Here is a 20,010-nt window from a genome sequence, read left to right as displayed (position 1 = left end):
AATAATAATAATAATTTTGTGTATTTTACCTTGTTTTTTTTATCATGTTTTAAAAACATTTTACGTTAATACATCACATGTATGTAATGTATGTGACAAATAAAGAACCTTGAACCTTGAATAATAAAAAAATAAAATAAAATAATATTAATAATATTATTATTAATAATAATAATAATAATAATAGTTATTATTATTATTATTATTATTATTATTATTAAAAAACAAATATATAAATAATATATAACTGTTATAGAACAATTGTGTGTGTGTTTAATCCCAGGACCATCTGTCTATGATATATTATATCAATGAAAATATTTATCTTGGGGCCCCCACATCACAGAGTTTTAAACACTGTCATGTCATAAACACTGACTGCACTTTATTACACACACTTATTTTGTTAATCATCTCGTATGTGTGCAGTTATAGACTAAAGTCCATCTGTTTCCGTGTACACAGTGTATTAATCAACCTCTACCCTTTGTCAGTGTCATTTTCTGACCACAGCACCGGGTGGTGGATGGTTTCTCAACTTAGCTGTGACACTGACATTTTTAAAACCTCAGCAACTCTGAGTCACAACACCCGTCAACATGAATGATTCACAGAACATATATTTCACATACGACCTCACCCCTGCGTACTCTATGTTTATAATAAAGCCACTAGAAACAGAATGTGTCTTGGTACTGATAGTAAAAATATCATTGTTCCACTGGATGTGTGGGGAAATGTTGTGGAAAAATATTGCTTTCTAGAGAAGTAGCACTTCTCTGTGAAACAACTTCAAAGAACTTTCAAAGGGCACTGATATGGTTTTTATTTCAGGAAATGGAAGTAGGGCATGTCAGAGCAAGCTGTCAGCCATTTCACCCCACACATCACAAGGTGAGTGTGTACAGGGTACTTACTTGATTGTTTAACTTGCACTCACAGTTGAAATAATTGCCATTTTTGTTGATGCTAATGATGAGCATTTTGGACACATGCCTTGTATAGATGTGCTGCAATGACCAGTTGGTTTTATTATTATTATTATTATTTTTAAATCCAAAGCTATGTGTACACAGTAACGCTGTATTAAATGATAAAACTAGGTAATCATACTCCGTTTAAATAGCTATGTTACAGTTTTTGTTTGACATGAGTTACAACTTTATTGTGGCTCAACGATAACTTGAATTAATGACAAAAGAATCTTCAACAGACACCTTTTTCTTCACCATGTTGCTCTCTGTAGTCCACAAATCCCATCCCCTGCATTCTCCATCATTCCCCCTGCATCACCATCATCCTCTACCATACTCTATCATACTCTATCATACTCTATCATTCTCTATCATCCTCTATCATTCTCTATCATCCTCTATCATTCTCCATCATTCCCCCTGCATCACCATCATCCTCTACCATACTCTATCATACTCTATCATTCTCTATCATTCCCCATCATCCTCTATCATTCTCTATCATTCCCCATCATCCTCAACCATACTCTATCATACTCTATCATACTCTATCATTCCCCATCATCCTCTATCATTCTCTATCATTCCCCATCATCCTCAACCATACTCTATCATACTCTATCATACTCTATCATTCCCCATCATCCTCTATCATTCTCTATCATTCCCCATCATCCTCAACCATACTCTATCATACTCTATCATACTCTATCATTCCCCATCATCCTCTATCATTCTCTATCATTCCCCATCATCCTCAACCATACTCTATCATACTCTATCATACTCTATCATTCCCCATCATCCTCTATCATTCTCTATCATTCCCCATCATCCTCAACCATACTCTATCATTCTCTATCATTCCCCATCATCCTCAACCATACTCTATCATACTCTATCATACTCTATCATTCCCCATCATCCTCTATCATTCCCCATCATCCTCAACCATACTCTATCATTCTCTATCATTCCCCATCATCCTCTATCATTACCCATCATCCTCTACCATACTCTATCATACTCTATCATTCTCTATCATTCCCCATCATCCTCTATCATTACCCATCATCCTCAACCATACTCTATCATTCTCTATCATTCCCCATCATCCTCTATCATTACCCATCATCCTCTACCATACTCTATCATACTCTATCATTCCCCATCATCCTCTATCATTACCCATCATCCTCAACCATACTCTATCATTCTCTATCATTCCCCATCATCCTCTATCATTACCCATCATCCTCAACCATACTCTATCATTCTCTATCATTCCCCATCATCCTCAACCATACTCTATCATTCCCCATCATTTCCCATCATCCTCTATCATCCTCCATCATTCTCCATCATCCGCTACCATAATCTATCATCCTCTATCATTCCCCATCATCAGCACTAATAAGATCCCCAACATAAGAAATAACACACCACAAGTTTTCTCTTTTGCTCATGCTGACTCCAAGGGCTCATCTATTAACATTCACTTACACTCGTAAAGTATTGAACAGCCTTTAAAATAGTAACAGGAAATGTACCAGGGCATTAAAACAGTATTGGAACACAGCCATGGCTTGCCACTGACTCCTCAATTATATCCGTCTGTCTCTAAAGTGATGTATTTGTACTAAATTTTCTGATGATGCTAATATACTTTATAGTCTATGTCATGGTGAATATAGTATCTATATGTAGAATATAGTATAGTATCATAGTATAATAGTATAGCTATGTTACATATTATAGTACAGTATATGTGTACTGTATATGTGTTTCAGCCGTGCGGTCGTAGGTGGACAGGATTTAAAATAAACAACAGCGTTACTGCAATTAGCTCAGAGCTGTGATCCATGACCTTTAACTGAAACCCCCTATCATACGCAGTTTGTTTAAACTAAGACTAAAGCCTGTGTGTGTGTGTGTGTGTGGCTGCATGCACATGATCATGTTTGTGACTGTCATTATGAAAGCATCCACATGTGACCACGTTTATACTGGAAAGTGGTAAGGAGGGGAAAAACCATAGTCTGTGTATACTGAGCTTTTATATCCGTCATTACCAATAAAAATACTAATGAGATGGTGCATTTAGATGATCAAGTTTATCAAGTTTCTTGATATAACGACTCAATATTACCATGAAAACTGCATTTAAATAGAGACTGAAAATAAATTAGCAAAATGAATTTGTAGAAATCTTCCCAATAATATAATAATGAAAAATATTAAACAGATTTGCTTATATTGAAGATATTTTCACTTGTCAAGCTGTAATGTTTTGCAGAGTTTTGTGTTTCATTTATATTTGTGTTTTCCTTTTTTATTCATTTTAGACATTGTTAAAGACACATATACATAAGAAGCACAGCTTGGCTTGACTTGATGAAAAAAGAGAGAGAAAGAGAGAGAGAGAGAGAGAATGAAATGGTGTAAAACAGCTGCAACAAAACACATTTACATATCTTGAGAGTTCCAAGTTCAATTTCCTGTTGAGTCATTTACAGTTCCAACAGAAGGGAAAGCATCTGCCAGAGTGAAATAGAAATGTGCTCCGTGTTCTTTCTTAAACACTTCAGATTGCTTCAGAAATGGAGTCACAAAAGGGAGTTCAGACTTTTTATAATTCATAGTTAAAGGCCACCACCACAGATGCCACCAAACAAAATGAAGTTGAAAGGCTATCACATTTGACTACAGGTTACTATCTAATGAATTTTTAGAGCAATCACGAGATGGTCAGGCAGTTGAGAGTCAACAACATGCTGTAATACAGCATACAGTCTAACAGCTTGTTTTTTGAGCCCTTTTTGAAACGTATTCTTGTTCAGCATTTTTCGATATTGTGTTTCCCATCATACCCAGAAGAGCTAATATTATTAACCAGGGTTGCCAGGTTTCATCAAAATTTCCAGCCCAACTACATCTCAAAAACCACACAAAAGACCTGAAACTAGCCCAGAAAAATCAGGCAGTGAAAAAGAGAGAGATAGATTTAATGAAGCTTATTTGCTATAAAGCAAGATCTTGGCGGCCACAGAGTATTTTTAAACTAGCCCACACTAGCAAAACTCTCCTGTCCGCCGCTCCTCCTCCACTGAATATTCATAGAGTGAGCATGGGGCAGCATGGCTCCTGCCCCAGTGAGGCATCTATTAGAGCTTGCTGTTCCCATTTTTGACCACTAGGTGCAATAATAACTCTATGGAGCTATGTGAGGATGCTGCAGCACGATTGTGCAACATCTAGAAAGTCTTATGTATATCTGTCTAATACCAACATTTTTAGATTAGTATTTCAATGGAATTTAAAACATAGCTGTGAATGAGGACTTTATGAAGATTAACATTTGTTGCGGATGGCTGATATGGTTGGGCTCTGCCCCACTTGCCCCTATGGGAGGCTAATGTTTCTAACATGTAAAGGAAACATACAGCCTCCAGTTTTAGCATCATGAAATCTGCAAGTCTAAAGACCTTTGGACATCAACAGGGAAGCATTTCATTTGTGTAGTGCATGACAATAACTGCATAGAATTTAGTGTGAAAGGGTGTTTGTTATCAATAACAAAAATGGGATAATATTATAACAGGATAAAGATAATTTTGTAGTAAAAGAACAATAATTTTATGTCACACATTCCTGAAAATGGTGAATAGTTGCTCTCTGAAGACATTTGAACTATAACGTTATAAAGAAAGTAGCGTGCATAAAAATTGTGGTGAATTTCAAGAGTGTAAACTTGACCAGGTACAGACGTATTTGAGTTTGTCAGTAAAAGTTCCATCAGGAGGACCCAGAGCTAGCAGCAGAGATATTCCTCTTAGGAATCTGGTCTGCATAGATAAGAAATCCCGTGAACAGACTGTCAGTCCAGAATGGATCGAAGAACAGGCCGTTCTGCTCGGAGTAGAAGATCTGAAGCCACACCTGGTCTCCTTTCTTGAGCCGGAGCACAGTCGAGCCTGACGCTACATCGTGGTTCCCCGTGTTGGCGTCAAAAGTCTTGATCTTGTACTGCCCGTTGTGGACGAGCCCGATCGCCAGGTGCTTGTTAGCCAGTGTGATGTCATAGCTGAAGTAGTACACACCTGGGACAGCGCAGGTGAACTTGCCGCTGCTGGCGTTGTAATGGCCGCCTTCGTTCATCAGGATGCGGTCGAAGCGGATGGGCGTGCGCTCCTTGGGATAACTCTTGCTAATTGCGACTGAGAAGGCTGAGCGTGCCTGCTTCCCACAATCACACCCACCAGGGACGCCAGCTTCACCCAAATCTCCCATTTCACCCTTCAGCCCTCCCGGTCCACGCACACCAGGTGCCCCCTGCGCCCCCTTCAGACCTCTCGGCCCCGCCCTCCCTATAACTCCTTGGCGACCCTTCAGTCCTGGTTTTCCAGGGTTCCCTGTGCGACCTGGTTCCCCTGAAATTAGAAGTGAAAAGAAAACTAGGCATGGAATTTTATTTGTTTTTATTATCACCCCACCACCACCACCACCACCACCCCTCTTCAGAGAGGTCAAGCACAGCATTACGTGTTTACTTTGATACGAACAAAATTATTAAATACAGTTCTTCTCAGCCACTTTTGAGTGGGAGTTTATCATCTCATTATATAATCTTAATCTTAATGGTGAATTCTTGAATCTGATTGGTCGGAAGGTGTTGATTCATTTCTATAGCAGCAGCTCCTGCGGTTGTGCATAAATGTAACTATAATTGGTTAAAAGTGTGATGTGATATTCTTTAATGAATTAAAAAATGTAATTGTTTGCAAATTGCTGTGGGATAAGAGGAATAAAACACTTCAGAACATGATGAGATTGGAAAATAACAGCATGCCTTGAAGTGTTTTATCCTAATTTAACAGGTAACAAAATCAGTGGTATAAAATAACTATTCTTTTTTTACACTCATTCAGAGCTCAAGTGTTGCTCTGGCAGTCTGGTATTCTGGGAGTTTTAGCTACTAAGAAACCCACCAAAAATTCTCATGAAGTAAAAATGAATTTCAGATCTCATTAGGTAATAATTGTTGCATTAAGTAAACAGACATTATTATGCAGTTCATTTAAATGAAATGGGCCTGAGTCACCTTTCTCTCCTTTATCACCCTTGTCCCCATCCTTGCCATCCTGTCCATCAGAGCCTGGTGAACCCATCCGTCCTGCCCCCCCGCTGGGCCCCGCAGGCCCCGGGCTGCCCGGTGATCCTGGAGGCCCGGGCAAACTGCATGCGAGCTGAGACGAGTGAATGGTGAAGTTGTGTTCTTTCCTCACACCAGATTTCACAGTTACAACAAAAGAGAGAGACAGCAGGCAAGTGGCCAGGAAGAGTGAATGCACGACGCAGCTGTGACTGCAAAACATCACACAAGCTTAAAGTTTTCTGTTGCATTACACTGCATTGTGTGTTATTCTCCTGGGTAAGTCACTTGAGCATTTCAGGTGTACACTGGGTTTTAAATAATTTTGAATTACTCTTTATTTATAGTTAATGGTTCATCATTCTTTTTGGTGAGAACATCACACATTTGCAAACATGTTAGTAGTTCGTTCCATTTTGTTTTGCCAAGTTACTCTCTGATTAAATAGTGCATGACATGCATTTGCAGAAGAACTCACCGCAGGTCTCGTTCACGTGCGATGCCAGACCCCATCTGCCCTCAGCAAATGTGCGCAAACGTGAAAAGTGCTCAAAACAAGCTCTCTAGCCGATATCCTCTGTCTCCTCCACACAGCAGCAGCAGCATCCACCCTGTTTTGACACACTCGCTCCAGATGCTTTGGACATGATGTAACAGATTGGATTCGAGGGGAGGGGACTTTTGGAGGAATCATGAAATTCAGCTGGAGTTCAGACTCTCATATAGAGTCATGTAGCAACGCTCAGTGTGAGATTTTATGCAAAACAAAATGCCAAAACCTATTTATACAGTTCTGTTGTATTCTTGATTCTGATTGGTCAGAAGGTGTTGATTAATTTTTAACAGCAGCAGCTCTGGTTGTAATTCAAATCACAGGTTTACATTACTGTGCTTGTTCTAATACATTATTAGGAGACAAGTATTCATCATTTATGGTCTCGGATGTGGGTGTGTTTCTGGGTAACGAGCTGCATTTTTTCTTATTAACTTCACAAGAAAGAAAATATGAGGCTCTTCAGGGAAAGACTGTTTATAGCTGCTAGAATGTAAGTGATAACAGCAGGTAACATTTCGTGGACGTTCCACAACATTAAATCTAACTATAAATGGTTAAAAGGATGATGTGTAGTTGTTTAATAAATTTAAAAAAATGTAATGGTGAAAAATTGCTGCAGTATAACCGGAAAATATTCAACTTCAGGGCGCTAAGAGTAGCTGTGCTTCACATCAGGCTGCATCACACTACTCCATCTTTGATTATTTTCCTATTACAGCACACCTGGAGTGTTTTATTCCTCACATAATTGGCAGCTGTAGTGACTGTTATTACCATTTTGTCTGATATTCTGAATAAGCATCGAAATCAAAACACACACAATGAAAACCAGTTGTTACCTCTCAGAATAAGAAATTACCCATAATCGTTTGATTTAAGTCTTTATATTGTTGCAAAAATAATCAATGATGGAGGACAGACGATCAATATATCAAGTTAACATGGTGCGTTTTGCCATACACGCTATATTTACAGCTTTCTGTTCACATTCTGTTCATCTAAAACAAAAACAAAATGCTTTGAAAAACTAAGCTATCCCAGTCTGATATGTGAAATGACAGGATTGACCGGTTAACCTACATAACATGTGTAGCAAAGAGTGGGGAAAAAAAGCGACGAAGACTTCCAGGATGATTCCGGATCACTGATTAAGGAAGGAGGCCATGGGGTCGTCGGGTCGGGCGCGTTTCATTCGGAAGGCCTCCATCTCCTCCTCGGTGGGTTCGCGTACCTCCTTCAGACTGTTGTATGGTCTCTTCCTCTCATCCATCTGCATCATCTCAGCTACCTGCTTCAGTCGCTGCTCCTCTGCGCTCAGTGCCTGCCACACAACAAACAACTTTCAGCCCTTACTCGAGACTTTGTCAGGACAAATGTAACACACACAGATAGTATAAACCCTGTTCGGATGTTAATCGTTTCTTAAGGATTTACCTTTGTCATAAAATGTTGCACGCATAAAGCTGTGAATTTACACAGTGCATATACACTTAAACTAAGTGCAGCTAAAACTGTTCACCTTTTTCAGCTTTTCTTTCTTTTTGGCTTCGTCTTCCTCATCACTGCTGTCTTCATTTTTCTTCTTGTGCTTCTTCTTGTGCTTCTTCTTCTTTTCCTTCATCTTTTCTTGGTGCATCTAGAAAAACATTACAAAGACCAAATACAGCACATCAGACTCATATAAATAGAGCTTGAATTATGTAAGGCTGTTTTCTATTGGCCTTTTTTCCACTATACAAAATTTTTTTGTGCTGATATGAAATAAAAAGCAGCTCATGCACTGTATACACTGTATTAACACTCTTACTGGTCCTAGCTGGTATCAGCTAGCTTGCTGTCTAGATTAGATTTATTATAATCAGTAATAAAGATGAAATAAAGATTGGGGTAACTCTGGTGACGAGGAGGTTGTTTCTCTTTGCTGTAACATTGGAGGCAGAAAAACCCCAAGAATTTGATGTGCTTGTGCGATGTGACTGTGTTCACTCACAGTTAAAGTGGAACATCACATCACATCACGTACGCGTCCCAAACAAGACAAGTTGTTATTTTTTCAATGTCGTAATATTGCCAGTGAAATATTTTCTATTCAATGTGTCATAAATCATCTCACTAACAAAGACACATTTTTCACCAGCACTTGTCATGTTTGCTTCTCTCACTTCATCAACTTGCGCATTGATTGGTCGGGAGGTCAAAAAAAAAAACCTCTCTCAACACTCGACACTCTGAAGCGTTTTTTAAAAAGCAAACGAATTTCGCTGTCTTGCGCCCACTTCCTGTGGCATTACATGTAAAAATATGTGTTAGCAGTTGAGATGAAGACAGCAAGTGTGAAAAGAGCATAAAAAGGGAAAAAGCACAATGAGAGGAAATGCAGTTAGCTGAACTGTCAGTACCTCTAAAAGTGTCTTTGGTGCCTCCTCATTTTCATCATCAACCCCTTCTTCAAACGGGACACACGATGTGTTCTGCAAAGAAATGCACGGTTAAAGGTTCTGCATGCACTGACTGGTGTCGTCATTACTCCACATCAGCAGTAAGGAGACGATTCACTGCATCACTTTAAGTATAAAAGGGATAACTCACTGCGGTTTTCTTGCCAGCGTCTCCGGTGCAGTAGCTCTGCTTGACCAGCGAGTGGCAGCACTTGTAACCCCAGTTGCCATCTTTCCAATACGAGCCCCAGATACACTGCAAAATAAAATAATCTAGTCAAATTTTCAATAATATATCGCACACATTATATCCCGACGCCTGTCAGCTGCACTCACGGTGTGGTTATTAATAAGGACGTCCTCTTCATATTTGGAGCGTGCTATGGCTTTCTCCTGGCCTTTGATGACGGCTCCGTGTCGAGAGTACTCCATGTAATCCTCGGTCTGAGCGAGCAGCAGCTCCCGTGGAGGAGCGTCGAGATGCTCCTGACCCCCGTACTGCAGACGAGATGCAGACAAACAGCACTCACACTCTGACACTGTAGCTAGAAAGAAAAAAAGAAAGAACTGCAAGCACAGTGTTTGGCCGTACCTTTTCCAGAATGCTCTCTTTCTGTTTGTCTTTGAAGTCTTCCTTCTTAACCTTGAAGGACTGATGGAGCAGCTCCAGCTTGGTCGGGTCAGCCTGCAGGTGGACCTCTGTTCCCTTCTCGTACGCCTCCCACGCAAAGACTGATCGAGAGAGCGGTTAACACATGAAGTAAGCATGTTAACAGGAAGGAGAAATGATTGTAATGATGTCACGGTGACCCATTAAGTTATTATTACAAATACGTCTGTTTTTATAAATGAACATATCTTACAGGAGAAGATATGAGGTTTTTAATAAACAACACGGCTAACAAAAGACTATTCAGCTTTTTACGCACTATCAGGTGATACAATTTCTTACACAGAAATTATACAATGTCCTCTTTAGTTTTATTTATTTATTACAAATATCTCTCTAACCACATAGACGGATTTTGCGTGCTATATTTTGAAACAAGCGATATTTAGATTAAGAGTATACACACTGTTTTAGTCGCTAGAGTATACACACTGTTTTATCCGGATACACTGCACTAGCTTAGGATTTCACCAATCACATCCATCATCTATAGTGTATAATAGTGTACGTTAATTACTTACGCTGCGTCTGTGCCATGCTGATTGTATCTCCACTGTAACGTGCAAAGTTGTCTCCAGCGTATCCCACCCTGCAAACAAAAAACAAAACAAAAAACAGTTGGGTTCAGGCAGGAATATTAGTGTTCTTCTTCTCTCACGTGTGTCTGTATCTACCGGAGTAGGACTGGCACGTTAGCATAAGAATCTTTATCTGCTTCAGATCAAATTCACGACATACATTGAGAAATCAGTGTATGCATCTGTACATATACGGATTGTTCACTTTATTAGGTTTAATTTATTAGGATCAAGTGTAGGATCATATAGCTTAACTAAGGCACTTATTGAAATGCATTACTGAAATTATTAGACAGAAACGTACTCTTCTGGATTCTTGCCGGTGTTGGCGTACGGGTTTTCTCTCATGGCTCGGGTCTTCGGGTCGTAGTAAGCCGAGTTTGGATCCAGGTTTCTCAGGTACTGTTATATAATTAATGTGTTAGAATGGACAAATGGCAAAAAAAGTACTTAATAATCACTTAGAGGTTAGACCTGTTGATACAATATACGTTTTAAAATATTTCACTTCTTAATTAAAAAAAAATATAATAATTATCCCAATACATATTAAGAATATGATTTAAGGAATAATGCATATTAATAACTTGAATGAGACAAGATGCAAGTGTAAACCTGATCATGGAAATATAGTTTCATATCGTATGTGATTTCTATGGTTGATGAAGCTCTGTTTCACTCGCTGGTCAAGTTCATTCAAGTCTAATATTTTAAGCTAATATATTTAATGCTTTTTTATAACTGTGGAGTCTCCCAAAAAAAAAAAAAAAAAAAAAAAACACCTCTCTCTATGAGATGTTTTATCCATGACACAGAAAACAGCTATATGTGTACGTAAATATTCTTCCTACAAGGTCACATGAACAGATATGCATAGAGTCTCGTCGAAGATAATCCTGTCAGTGTGTGAACTCATGTCAGTCGTAATGCTTGGATTGCTCAGAATACTAAACTAACTGAAGTATGAGATTTCTATAAACAAACAAACAAACAAACAAACAGACAGACAAACAAACAAACCAGTAGTGCATTATATGAAGATGTTACCTTAGCGGTGTCCTCTCTGATCCTCAGGTTCCTCACTGTGATTCGTCTCTTGGAGTCAAAGTTCTGGCCCGGCATGTCGATATCGTCTGCGTATTTGTCCTCGTCCTCGTCCTCACTGTTGTGTTCTCGTTCCTGTGGGAGAAAGAGAGGAACAAGTTTTATTCTAGAGAAAATACAGATAATACTATTTAATATATATACATATAAATAAGACACACATAAATATTAAAACATTGAAGATGTGATTGATTTTCTGCAGCATCCTCAGTGGTTGTTAATGGAAAAAAAAATAGAAAACTATTTTAAAATCTTGGCAGGAAATTCTAACAAGCTACTTTATCAGCAGTTAAGGATACACAGCTTAGTCACATGTTCTATAGAAACCCTTTTACATATAATGATGGTGTTTTATTATCTCTTTGAATTTGAAATTTTATATCCAATTTATATAACGAATCACATTTCTCCCATTTTTTTATTACCTGATCATTATCAGTCACTATAAACAAATAAAAACACAAATTGTGACTCAGTGAATTAGTGAAAGCAGCTATTTTTTTTAAACACTTCAGTTAAACTGTCTTTACATAGCTTCTATTAACCCTAATTTTTGATAGCCAAGTTCTCCATTTTATAAAAATGCCCCTATTTCAAATACGTATGTGGTGTTTTAGAACATTTATCAGCACCGACAGGAATTGTAGTCTTAAGTGTATTCAAGTGTAAATAAGCTAAATCAATAAAAAAAAAAAGATGCAATAGTAGAAATCACACTATTTATAAAACAATTTAACTTTTATCTTGAAAATAAATTCAATAAATATGAATCTTTGTTTAAAATTTGTATTAAATTTATAATAAAACATAACAAAAATGTGGATTTGCAGTCGGCTAAAAGTGTGTTTTACGTTACGTGGTCTCTACGTTCATGATTGTGTAAGATGTAAGATATTGCAGATCTCAGCAGGTTAAAAGAATACTCTGACGAAAGAAAAAACAGGAAATTAGGAAACTTCTGTGCGTCTGTGGAGGGAGAGACCATCTGCCTCTTTCTGTTATTTTGCTCGTAATTGAAAAGCCCTCACAAAGAGTTGGGAATAAGTGAGTGATAAATGGAAAAGAATAATAAAAAAAAAAACAATTACAGTGGAAGAGAGTAAGAATCTTATTACAGTGGAGTTATTGATATCGATCTATTTAATGGAATTAATAGAAGATAGATTTAATTTGCTCCAAAAGCATGTTTACATCATTTTATTTGTGCGTCTTTAGAGGAATGGGTTTTTGTAGACAGAAGTGCTGCTGGAGCACAGAGCATTTATTTTATGTTTCATTCATGAATATCTGTGCTGACAGATTCATATAAACACGCATTACCACTATTATTACATAAAGTCCTTTAATCCAGTGAGATTTTCACTCCTAAACCCTGTGACTGAATTGTAACTGCTAAAGTAAGACTGAGCTGACGTTCAGTAAAGCTTTTGCTGTGTGTTTAATATTTCTGTGTCATGTCTGTGAAAGATGCAGAAATATTATATGTGATTATACCTCACCCTTTTCCTTAGAGAATAATCACATTCTTAGAGATATCTGAATCAACATTAGGCAGGAGGACCATCCCTAGCTCCAAAAGAAAGTCTATAATCAGAAAATAAATCTATAACGTCAATAGAAATGTCTCTCAGGTGTAAGTACGTACTCCGTGATCCAGTTTCCCGGTGGCCAGCTCCTCCTGTAACCTCTGGGCTTTTAAAGCACGCTTTGCCTGTGACACAGAAAAGTACAACAACGTCGCTACTTAATTAATTAAATAAATAAATAATTGTTTTTTCACTGCAGGATCTATTGAACTTTACCAAGTCAACTTTTGAGTACTCCTCCACAATGCGCATGTGTTCCTCGGGGTCGTAGCCGTTCCAGCGGTCTCGCTTCCCATCGTAATCCAGATTGAGCTGAATCTGATGGTGCTCATCCGGGGCAAAGCCTGTACCCGAGAACTTCGCTCCGACCTTTCTGGGCCGCTGTGAGAAGGAAAACAAGAAACATCAGTCAAAAAAGATTCTAAAACTTCTTTGTGAGGACTACACAACAGATGTGTTTCACTGAACCATGGCAGTGGGTGAGGGGAATAACTCTGGCACACATTTGGTCATCGTAATCAACGTCACACTGGACCTTATTTAAAGTGTGTTAAACTGAACTAAAATCTTACACCTGATTTACAAAAGTTTCAGAAAGACTGATTTTCTTCGTACTAGCGTGTAAATATTGATCACCAAAGTGCAAAGCGCATTCCTGACACAGCTCATTTGCATATAGTGACGCCCACAAACTCCATAAAAGGTCGAGTGCACAGACAGCTGAGAAAACGAAATGAACGATCAGGGTAAAAGCTGAAAGACAGAAATGGAAGTTATTTTGACTCACTTCTATGCCAGTAGAAATATTTAATAATACGTAATATTAATATGAATAATAATAATAATAATAGTAAGCGAGTGATAAAGTTGGGGCTTTTGTTTACGGATTATGGCTAAGAGCAGACAGACCGTCCGATCCCCCGTTTATACAGCGCCATTTCTTTTGTTATAATAGTATGATTAATTTTATAGGCTTGTGTTGGCTTGCCTTATTTTTCAATCTTCTTTAATTAATGCCAATAATATAAACAGCTGGTTTTCCAAAATGTTCTCGATGGTTCTCTTAGTCCCTGAATTGAGTGAACTAGAATGAGGATGTGTTTTTGATCGAGACTCCAAAGCTGTTCTGTAAGTCGCTCTGGATAAGGGCGTCTGCTAAACGCTGTAAACGTAATAAACATAAGCAGTTTAAACTCCTCAGTATGTTCCAGATATAAAAGTGCAGTAATCCATGCGAATGATATGATTTGAAGTCGATCAGGTCGAGGTTTATATTATTTAATCTTCTTTAAAAGAAAATTTACACACACTCAGGAGCACAAGTAGCTAAAATATGAACGTTTTTCTGAATTTACAGGAATTTCCTGAATACCGAATTTCTTGTGTAAACGCTCGTACGAATTTTTTACGAATAAATCCGTTCGCATCCAGCTTGATTTTAGCACCAGGGCAAAATAAAAGAAGCTAAATTAGAATATCAATTACGTCTCATCTGAGAGACTCCATAAATAAAATAAAGTTTGTATCCCACTTGAACGATAATAAGGTGACATCCATGTTACCTCAAGACAGTCCTTCTTCTTGTGTGTCAAGGCACCACAATTCTCACACGCCCCTTTCCTGTACTTTGTGCTGATGGATTTCTGCAGGCAACAAATTTTATTTTCAGTATTAATCATCATCATCCAGACACGTAACCGATTTAAACTAGATTTAAACTGCTTACCTCCTGTACTCCTCTCTTGTACCACTCTCCTATAGCCGTGAACTCCTGCTGTTTCTCCTCCTGAGGTCTCTGGTGCTTCAGCGTGGGTCTCTTTGAAGGGTCGATGTACCACGGCACGGAGGAAATATACTGCGGAATGTGAGGGTTGATGTCCCTAAAAAAAAAAAAAAAAAAAAAAAAACACACAATGGCATGAAGAGGAATCGAAAGCTTTGAAATCTCAATGATAATAAATAACTGTCAGTGTGTGTGTGTGTGTGTGTGTGTGTGTGTGTGATCGTAGGAGCTTGTTCTGCTGCTCATTGACGTACTTTCCCTCCTCATCAACCTCAGCAGGAGCATTTCCCAGCTTCCTCTGTTCCTCCAGCTCCTTCTTCTTCCTCCAGTCTTCTCGGGTCATTTTCTTGGGTTCTTCCAGGTCTATGACCCCTTCCTGACCCGTGCTGGTCTCCGCTTCTTGCGGCATGGCGTTCCAGGCACCGGTGCAGCCACAAAACCGTGAACTTCACTCCGACCTTTCTGGGCCGCTGTGAGAAGGAAAACAAGAAACATCAGAGAGGAAAAAGATTCTAAAACTTCTTTGTGAGGACTACACAACAGATGTGTTTCACTGAACCAGGGCAGTGGGTGAGGGGAATAACTCTGGCACACATTTGGTCATCGTAATCATCGTCACACTGGACCTTATTTAAAGTGTGTGTTAAATGTTTTGCATAATCCAAACTGAACTAAAATTTTATGCCTGATTTACAAAAGTTGCAGAAATGCTGATTTTCTTCGTACTAGCGTGTAAATATTGATCACCAAAAGTGCAAAGCGCATTCCTGACACAGCTCATTTGCATATAGTGACGCCCACAAAACTCCATAAAAGGTCGAGTGCACCGACAGCTGAGAACACGAAATGAACAATCAGAGTAAAAGCTGAAAGACATAAGTGGAAGTTATTTTGACTCACTTCTATGCCAGTAGAAATATTTAATAATAATAACAACAACAGTAATAATAATAAGCTGTCAACCGTGATCAGGAATTCTGCCTGCACGATAAATAACAGGTTTTACACATAAATCTATAACTCAGACGCTCTACATCATCTAACACTAATAATAAACGGATTTAAAAATGTGTTATTTAACAACGAAAAACACAATCGCTGACAATGTGAAGTTTTCTCTAAGGAGAGGTTTATACAGCATTTATGGAAGGAGTCTCCAGTGTCGGCGCTTTGTAACAGTCTACATTTTCCACCACAGAAAAATCTTCATTATGTCTGTCTTTTTTTAGCTGCCATGATGTGAGTGATATCAGGAACTAACCTGCCTCATGGACGCTGAAGAACATTAAATGTAACAAAAAATGGATAAAAAGAAAATGTGTTGTTCACTAATAAATTAAAAATTGTAATCACTGGCAAATTGCTGCAGTCTAAGAGGAATAAAAATACTTCATGACGTGCTGTTATAGAAAAATAACCACTCTATCGTTGATTATTTTCCTACAACAGCACGAGACTGAGTGTTTTATTCCATATATAAAGTATAACTAAGCTAAAACGTATAACAACTGGCTTTGTACGGATAAGACCAAGGTTATACAAAGTATAAAACATAAAATTATTAAAAGACAACAAACACACAACTTAATATTCACCTAAACTGAAGTACGTATCTAGTAAAGTTACTTTAAATCACATTATATGAAGCTACTGTTGGCTGGCTAGTTAGCAAGTTAGCTAACATTAGGAACGTTACAAAAACGAGTCTTTTTCATAAAAAAGAATAAAGTTCAGATTTCGAAATTGTTCTCAAGCCACACATTTACCTGTAAACGCGATGACTGGCAGAATTTAAAATCTGTGTTTACAAGTACTCTACCTTATACTGCAGCTAAACTCCAGCTAGCTAGTTGTTTACAAGCGTGTCACACGCAGAAACCGGAACCGGAAGTACACATTACAAAATAAAAGTGGCGACAGGTATAATAATAATAATAATAATAATAATAATAATAATAATAATAATAAAAACAAAAAAATCCTTATAGTAAGCCCATGTATTGCCTTACTTGATGTGTATGAGTACTACAGAATTGTTCTAAATAGAGTGAAATTTTAAAAATATGTAGATTAATACATTTTAATATGTTTTATACTCTCAGACAACTATTAAAATCATTTCAGCATCTGAATATACATGACGTAAAATGCCCCCATGCTTAAAGATACACTAAAATATTCTACACTATATAATATAAACACAGTATTCTGGTTACTGAGATTTGTTATAGCCGTATCTTTATCAATATGCATAATGTTTATTCATTTGACATGTATAGGACAAGTATGGAGCTGCTTGGACTGTGCAAGGACAAAAGAATTGGACACTAGATGGCGTTTTAAAATGTAATAACAACTGCATCTTTTATCTGTGAGTTTAATTCTATAATTTATATCATTTATAATTATATAAATTATTTAGTTGTAAAATGGTGTTTGTCTGACAACTAGCTAAAACACAAAGTTAATTTCAAAAAAGTTAAAACAAATATATATATAATATGTATAAGATTGTGTGGGGGTTTCCTTCAGCACTGTAGGCTGACTGTAGGTGGAGTGTGTGAAAATGTGTGTGTGTAAACGTGTGTGTGTGTGTGTGTGTGTGTGTGTGTGTGTGCCCTGAGTCCCCTGGGATAGGCTCCAGGCTGCCCGTGACCGTGTGTAGGACCAGTGGTACAAAGAATGGATGGATATACAGTCTTTAACAGTCTGCAGAGAGAGTTCTCTAGCTGATGCTATAGCAGTAACTGCAATTTAGCGTTAGAACCTGTTCATAATTTTAATTTGAAAATACACAAGACAATATCTTATTAATACAGACCAGCATTCCAGCTGAAGATGAATACTACATTTAAAAATTTTTAGTATCTGCATTATATTTCAGTCATACACTAGTTGTTAAATATTAATATAACCACTTCTTACTTGTGTCAGTGGTAATCAAAGCGTGATTTATTTTCAAGGCTTTTATTTTTTATTTTTTTTATTTTTTATACCTCTGGAGACCTGTCCAAAATAGAATCTAAGTTTTAGAATAGACATGACCCCGGCCTCATGTTTCTGTCTCGGGGATTTCCTGTTTCCATCTTTGTCCACTTCACTCCATATAGCCATTAAGATCTAATAATGTAGTAGGTTTAATAATTAATAGATCATATTTGTTTTAATATTTTACCTTTGCACTGTGTGAGAGACCATCCAGAACTTTGTGAACAAGCACAATCAGCTTTTGGTGATCACATAATTCATCCTTGCACTGTACATGAATAGAGCACAGTAGAATCACATTACATCAACATCGTTAAAGGTTTTTACTGCCAAGACATTTTAGAGTCGGGTTTAAGACTCTTCTATAGAAAGTTCATCTACTGCCTTAATGTTCCCCAAGCAAGAAAACAGTAGAAGTACTGAACATTTCCTAAACACTGTGAAATTTTAAAACCACCATAATTATAAAATAAGAAATTCAAACAACAGCTTGCAAACATATCTGTTTTCATTTAAAAAAAAGTACATCATGAACATACATGATGTAAAATGCTGCCATCCTCCCTACTAAATAGTTAGCTTGTTAGCTAATTGCTAGTAAAATAGCTCAAATTAACTAGACACAGCTAGACACAGCTTTGGTTAACTCATTTTGTCTCCATAACCAAATTCACCTAAATGTGCCATAGCAATATTTTTTTTACAAGTAACATTAGCTAAACTAGCTAGCTAGCTACCTTAACCTGGAGGATCTGTGGCTAAAAGATGCAGAGTACCAATCTATGGGGTTTATTTCAAGATATCATAAACTGAACATACACATAACACTCATCTGCTAAGTATTTTTTGCAGAAGTACTCTGAGAGAGCGAGAGAGAGAGAGAGAGAGAGAGAGAGAGAGTCTCTGATTTAAGTGGGAAAGTTTGACTTTAGCTATGTTAACAATTTTGGTTCAAAGACATATAATCAGAATCAGCCATCCAAGTGGAGTTAACCATTTAAAATCACATATTTGGATGCAGGGCCTAAGAGATTGTTCAGTTGCTCATCAGATTTATTTATAGAACTATTGTTCAGCTATGGTTTTGGATTTGAGTCATAACCGTAGGCTGCATTTTACAAGTGCTAAGCATTCCTTCCCGATAAGACGAGAGCATTCATTACAATGCTGTGATTATGAGGTGAGGGAAAAACTATCGATCTTAATAGATCACAGATGCTATCTAAACTGTACACTATATAAGCCTAAAACTGCGCAGCCAGTATGATTTCTAATATATAATTTGTGCCAGAGCTCAAAACAGGTGGTGTTTTTAATGCTAGCACAGACTTAAGATGCTCAGTTGCTGGTTTCTGACTTTGGCTGCATCTACATTGCCATTTTTCACTGACTTCTGACACAGATTGGAACAGCTAGAATCAGATTTTTTATTTTAGTTTTTCATGGGCCACATTCAAACGAGGTTGTAAATCTGAAAATCTGATACGTAATCATTTGACTCATATTCAGATCCTTACATCTGATTTTCCTGTTAATTCTGAAATTATCATGACTGTTTTGTGACCATAAGCTAGGTCAAATAATCATAATAATAAATAAATGGGTAGTCATTAGTGTCCTTAAGAAATAAACTGTCCTATAAATCTGTTTCAGGGAGACAATCATAAAAAAAAAGCTGTTTATGAGGACATTTCTCGGGCCACAGCAGAGTGAGGATACAGCCGGCCATGGCTCCAATACCAACGGAAAATTAAAGGTTTTAAGGTAAAATACAAAGAGGCTAAAGACCACAACAGAATCATGTGTTCTTTATACAGACAAATGAAGGTGATCCTGGGGGATAAACACAGTTATCATCCACCTAAAGTTTTCAGTAGCTCTGTGTATCCATGGAATGGATTGGAGAACGATGACTGTGATTGGAGAACGATGGCATAAATGCTAGCAGCATTTATGCAGCATGTATAATCTCGAGAGTGTACTAAATATGACATTAGTACACCTTCTGTGCTGAAACTGCCAATCAGTTCCTTATTTACATGTAACTCAGGCCTATTTTCATTTGCTGTAAAGCTAGCAACCATTTGCATTGGGCTAACTAGCGTTTTGCTGATATTCACTGTAGCCTACAGTGTATGAGCAGGCTACCCTTTAACTATTATAAGGTTCTCTCTGGCATTT

General features: G+C 37.6%; 2 protein-coding genes and 1 long non-coding RNA gene across 4 annotated transcripts; 1 reads left to right on the top strand and 2 right to left on the bottom strand.

Annotated features, from left to right (window-relative positions):
- The first annotated feature begins 315 nt into the window (after nucleotides 1-315).
- Nucleotides 316-6,235, top strand: LOC128318591 (uncharacterized). The gene is made up of 3 exons (XR_008302000.1): nucleotides 316-894; nucleotides 5,903-6,005; nucleotides 6,127-6,235. It is a non-coding gene; the product is annotated as an uncharacterized LOC128318591 (long non-coding RNA).
- Nucleotides 2,448-7,360, bottom strand: c1qtnf2 (C1q and TNF related 2). Its single transcript, XM_026940378.3, has 3 exons — nucleotides 6,605-7,360; nucleotides 6,076-6,338; nucleotides 2,448-5,404 (listed from the first exon to the last, which is right to left on the bottom strand). Exons 1-3 carry the CDS (start codon nucleotides 6,637-6,639, stop codon nucleotides 4,770-4,772), a joined length of 933 nt encoding a protein of 310 aa, XP_026796179.3. The 5' UTR covers nucleotides 6,640-7,360; the 3' UTR covers nucleotides 2,448-4,769.
- Nucleotides 7,361-7,547: 187 nt separating this feature from the next.
- On the bottom strand, nucleotides 7,548-16,746 carry slu7 (SLU7 homolog, splicing factor). 2 transcript variants are annotated; one of them, XM_026940374.3, is made up of 15 exons: nucleotides 16,608-16,746; nucleotides 15,096-15,311; nucleotides 14,785-14,938; nucleotides 14,621-14,701; nucleotides 13,275-13,439; nucleotides 13,118-13,183; nucleotides 11,416-11,547; nucleotides 10,673-10,770; nucleotides 10,312-10,379; nucleotides 9,713-9,852; nucleotides 9,457-9,618; nucleotides 9,272-9,376; nucleotides 9,082-9,153; nucleotides 8,202-8,318; nucleotides 7,548-8,003 (listed from the first exon to the last, which is right to left on the bottom strand). In XM_026940374.3, exons 2-15 carry the CDS (start codon nucleotides 15,248-15,250, stop codon nucleotides 7,824-7,826), a joined length of 1,695 nt encoding a protein of 564 aa, XP_026796175.3. In that variant the 5' UTR covers nucleotides 15,251-15,311; nucleotides 16,608-16,746; the 3' UTR covers nucleotides 7,548-7,823. The 2 variants fall into 2 exon arrangements, with proteins under 2 accessions (XP_026796175.3, XP_026796176.3); XM_026940375.3 differs by having other exon boundaries at nucleotides 16,661-16,731.
- Nucleotides 16,747-20,010: the final 3,264 nt, after the last annotated feature.

The sequence above is a fragment of the Pangasianodon hypophthalmus genome, chromosome 7 (assembly GCF_027358585.1).
Source record: "Pangasianodon hypophthalmus isolate fPanHyp1 chromosome 7, fPanHyp1.pri, whole genome shotgun sequence".
NCBI lineage: Eukaryota > Metazoa > Chordata > Actinopteri > Siluriformes > Pangasiidae > Pangasianodon > Pangasianodon hypophthalmus.
Note: the sequence above shows the minus strand (reverse complement) of the source record. Positions and strands in the feature narration are given on the sequence as shown.

What these genes read in the sequence shown, in the direction of transcription:
- c1qtnf2 (XM_026940378.3), bottom strand. Translation starts at nt 6,639, where the DNA reads ATGGGGTCTGGCATCGCACGTGAACGAGACCTGCG. An exon ending in GCACGTGAACGAGACCTGCG is followed by an intron (nt 6,339 to 6,604) that starts GTGAGTTCTTCT and finishes GATGTTTTGCAG; the next exon opens with TCACAGCTGCGTCGTGCATT. An exon ending in GGGTGATAAAGGAGAGAAAG is followed by an intron (nt 5,405 to 6,075) that starts GTGACTCAGGCC and finishes TTCTAATTTCAG; the next exon opens with GGGAACCAGGTCGCACAGGG.
- slu7 (XM_026940374.3), bottom strand. Translation starts at nt 15,250, where the DNA reads ATGCCGCAAGAAGCGGAGACCAGCACGGGTCAGGAAGGGGTCATAGAC. An exon ending in CCGGGAAACTGGATCACGGA is followed by an intron (nt 11,548 to 13,117) that starts GTACGTACTTAC and finishes TTTCTCCCACAG; the next exon opens with GAACGAGAACACAACAGTGA. An exon ending in TCCTTATTAATAACCACACC is followed by an intron (nt 9,377 to 9,456) that starts GTGAGTGCAGCT and finishes TTTATTTTGCAG; the next exon opens with TGTATCTGGGGCTCGTATTG.